At 44.8% G+C, this 4,247-nt stretch overlaps 1 protein-coding gene across 11 annotated transcripts in view; it reads right to left on the bottom strand.

Annotated features, from left to right (window-relative positions):
- LOC116850346 (ras-like GTP-binding protein Rho1) overlaps positions 1-4,247 on the bottom strand; it is an 11,158-nt gene that overhangs the window by 5,885 nt on the left and 1,026 nt on the right. For 2 of the 11 annotated variants that reach the window (XM_032828539.1, XM_032828558.1), the window contains exons 2-3: positions 2,869-3,055; positions 445-527 (exon numbers count right to left, since the gene is read on the bottom strand). The exons of 2 other annotated variants lie outside the window; for them this stretch is intronic. In XM_032828539.1, coding sequence (XP_032684430.1) covers positions 445-502 — 58 coding nt within the window. In that variant the 5' untranslated portion in view covers positions 503-527; positions 2,869-3,055. Of the gene's footprint in view, positions 1-444; positions 528-2,859; positions 3,056-3,245; positions 3,305-3,852; positions 4,087-4,247 lie in introns of those variants that run through there. 7 more of the 11 variants (XM_032828565.1, XM_032828571.1, XM_032828562.1 and 4 more) reach the window with 6 other exon arrangements.

Raw genomic sequence — 4,247 nt, 5'->3', positions numbered from 1 at the left:
GATGGTGTGCACTGTCGACGGTTCTATAAACGAGGAGATTTCGCGAATAATCAACACATATACCGCGAAACGCATTCTGCCAAACAAAAAAAAAAAAAAAAAAAAAAAAAAAAAGGAAAACAGAAATCCCCCACCTATACCGTCGCAGTCCCCGTTTAGTTTCAAGAGCCAATCTCCCTCTCAACGTGCCCTTTTGGACGAGGTGGAGCGCGCGCAACTTCGACTAACTCGCAAAACCTCGCTTCTCTATCTCATCTATGATTCCAAATGCTACTCGTCGAGAAAGCGCACGTGAGCTCGCGTTTTGCGTCACGGAGGCGACACAAAAGAGACCGGACCCGAGTCTAATCCCGGTGAGCTACGTATATTCGTATATAATATCGCTATGAGAAAGCGGGACCTACGAGGGCTGAAGTCTTAAAGGATTATTTGACTGGGTCGTACCTGATCCAGGGTACCCCGTATCGTCTGGACCGAGGCATCGGCCCGCATTGCATCCCATGATTTTAGTCTTTCTTTCAGCGTCTCTGTTTTAAGTGGACATTTTATATATGTTAGAACGGGTAGAGGAAGCTGCGAGATGAATGCATATACCACACAAGAAAAAAAAATATATATATATATATCAGTAAATACATATATAAGTATAGTAAATATCTATATGTAAACACATATATATGTATGTATAAATATGCATCCTACACAAGATTTGGTCAGAAGAAAGAAAAGAAATGTCACAGAACAACAATCAATCGATCAATCCTCGTGTAATCCGCGCGACCCTCTCGTCGTGGAGATGCTCAGTTTTCTTAACTCTTTCCTTCCGCGCGCGCGATATATTCGAGAGAATATATATATGTATATATACGAGGTTCAGCAGGATCGTCAATGACTAATCGATGACCTTATGTACACAATTAACTCAAATCAAGTGTACCGAGTTGTGACTGCGCAAGGTAGAGTCTCCCGGAGTTTTGTCTCATTCATTCAATGTTCGCGGGAGCAATTATTTAACACACTCGCGCATCGATCCAGTACCGTGTTTAATGTACCGGGAGTTTATTAACCCAACGCACCCAAGACTCCACCTTACGCGTTGAGGATAAAATAAATAACCTATCGAGATTTTTTTTCATGCAAAGAAAAAAATAAAAATTAAAAAGAGAGAGAAAGAGAGAAGAGGAAAGAAACCAAAAGATCGGTATATTATTTGCAGTTAGGCATGCAATATTAAACATCGTATGTACCCATCAGAGAAACCATCCAATAAAGCGTAAATCAAATGTGGCACGCCGTACATTCACACTGCACAGGCATATAACAATGTACGGCACAGAATCACGCGAGGTTTCCAACGATCGTTCTCTTTTCTTTCTCAACATTGCTTTACGCACTTAATGCTGGCCGCGTCATACAGTATCGTCCAACATCGCGGAACCGATCACTGATTTGAAAGTTCAATGTTGACAGTGTTGAAATCGCGATGAAGTGCAACGGGAAGAACTTCTAAGGTAAACCATGCCACACTGAGGAAAAGACACTTGGAAATTTATTTGTATGATACAAAATTTATTTCCGTGATATAAAATATATTTCTGAGAAATAAAATTTGTTTCTGTGAAATAAATTTATTTGCAGGATATGAAGCTGATTTCTGTGAAATAAAGTTGACTTCTGCGAACAAACTTCATATCCCATAAATAAATTTTCAAGTCTTTTTTTCTCAGCGCATCACTGACATTCCTCTCAGTCATTAGCGTTCTAAAAAAACCTGATTTCTCGTGCGACCGTTATTGCAGTTACACTGAGGGGAAAACACTTGAAAATTGATCTTTGTGGAATATAAATTTATTTCTGTGAAATAAACTTCATATCCCGTAGATAAATTTTCGAATATTTTTTGTAAGCTTCTTTGCGAGAAGTTCAGACCACTCTATGATTCTAAAAAAGACCATCGTAACTTCAACTATGAACTTGAAAATTTATTTGAGATATAAATTTATTTCTGTAAAAATAAAGCTTATTTTGGTGAAATAAACTTCATATCTCACAAGTAAATGTTCAAGTATTTTTTTCCACTATAGAGTTCTCGCAGGCACTCTACGATTCTAAAAGAAATTTTCACAATGAAAAATATGAAATAATATCATTGGTCGTAAGAAAAAGCAGGTTTTTCCAGAGTGCCAATGACTAAGAAGGATGAATACTGATAATTGTGATTTACCCTACAATGTTAATTGTGCGTAAAAGAATCTCGAGAAACCGAATCGGGGACGTGTCCCATTCCAAATTGTGACGCAATTACATATCGTCCATCACGATTAGATATTCAGCGGTATCGCGAAAGCCCCGACGACATTGAATATTGCTCGTGAAAACACTGTACAGTCTCCTCTTTCTTTCTTTTTTTTTTTTTTACCGCCAATCGCGATATCCCCGCCAAAATTGTCTCTTACATGCCGCCGTGGAGTCGCGCGAACGCGACCGGCGAAATATTCGAGTGACGGACGATCGCGTCCACACGTCGATATCGCGAATCCGCGACACGCAGGAACGAGTCCTTTGTTCGATCTACACGTCGTCCCGTCCACGACCGACCTAGCCAGGCAGAAAAAACGGTCAGCCGCTGACGTAGAGCAGCGGCTTGCGAGATCGCTACCGTTGCACTTCGAACTGCGACCAGAACTGCGGTCTATTCCTGCTCGAAGAGAGGAATCCCGAAGGGTGACGACAAATTTGGAAGCGCGGCGACTAGATCCCGAGAATTTTAACGATCCGGAGCAATCCCCTCACCGATTTCTCGTGAGCAGCGTGCACGAGAACGAGATCTGTTCCTCTTTCAGCCGCACTTCACTATACCTTCCGTACCTCCTTCTCCTTCCTCTCCTTTCTTCTAATTTCCTATTTTATTATCCGCGTAGACTGTCCCTTTCTTTCTCAGAAATGATCGCAACCAATGGTATTTCGCATCTTCGTGTCTTAAACCGTCGTAACTCTCCCGGCGACTGTATTGAAGATTATCTTCTTGTAGAATAGCTTCTGCGTTTACCTCCTTCTGCATTTAAAATGAAACTCAGTTTTGACAGGGAAGGAGAGAGAAGAAAGAGAGATGAAAAAGAGAGATGAAAAAGAGAGAGAGAGAGAGACAGAGAGAGAAGTATTGTGAAAGTATAAAGAGTTAGAAAGAATCGATGAACGGAAGTTTGATAGGTCTATCCCGTCTTATAACCGCGTTTGACACTCACTGTATTCGAAACGCACGTCTCGGAGCACACGGAAGCGAAATGCAGAGAAGTGCAGCTGAAGCGGACACACCTAGTAAATTCGTCTCGGCTAAACTAACCTATACCTTCCTCCGCGACGAAGATAGTGCGCGCCGGCCAAGGTCGAAGAGCACGAAGAGGAGAGACAGAGAAGGAGAAAGTGAGAGAGTGCGTGGCGGATGCTCAGGACGCCATCGATGACGCGAATGTTCAGGACACGCTATCGATGACGCGATTCTGTCGGGGGAGACGCAATCGACGCCGCGAGCGTTCCGCCTGCACTTTCCTGCACTTTTCGCGTTTAAAATTAAAACACACATGCACCGCAATGTCGACGCCTCTCGAGGCGAGGGAGAGAGGCGACAAACGAGGTGCAGAAGGTGCACCCGGAACGAGCGAGCTCGACGTCGTCGTCGAGAGAGCCGCCTGTCCTCGGCTGCATCTCCTGCACCTTCCCGTGGATCAGTTTTCCCCCTCGCGAGACCCATTTCGCCGAATTTAATTGAATCGATCGCATTTCGAAATTTCGAGCGCAAATCTACCCGGAAGTGCAGAGAGCGTCGACGGGATGCAGTGGCAAGCCACCGACCTGAAGTCGCCGATGCTCCCGGCGATGCTGGGCACGTCGCGCACGGAGATCTCTGTTCACGCCGATGCCGAAGTAACAATCGTCTTAATCGAGCACTGTGTGTCACAAAGGCGAGCGGGATAATCCGGTATCGCTTCGCTCACGGCTCCTCGACCGACGGAGACGAAGGGGAGAAAGAAGCCGCGGCTTTTCACGAAATCCTCGCGCACACGCCGGAAGTGCAGCGACGAGGGCACACTGATATCTGTTCGGTTCAGCTGCGCTTTCTTTCGGCCTTCCCCCGCGCTCCCTTCCCCACCAACACCCGATTGCGCTAACGTCTGATGTCACATTTCGGAGAGTGCGGAAAGTGTAACGCGCAACCGAAAAGAAACAGTCCCCTCGCGGGGCTCCGG

The sequence above is a fragment of the Odontomachus brunneus genome, unplaced genomic scaffold (genome assembly GCF_010583005.1).
Source record: "Odontomachus brunneus isolate Ranch 3 - 2012 unplaced genomic scaffold, Obru_v1 Obru_scaffold_005, whole genome shotgun sequence".
Taxonomy (NCBI): domain Eukaryota; kingdom Metazoa; phylum Arthropoda; class Insecta; order Hymenoptera; family Formicidae; genus Odontomachus; species Odontomachus brunneus.
Note: the sequence above shows the minus strand (reverse complement) of the source record. Positions and strands in the feature narration are given on the sequence as shown.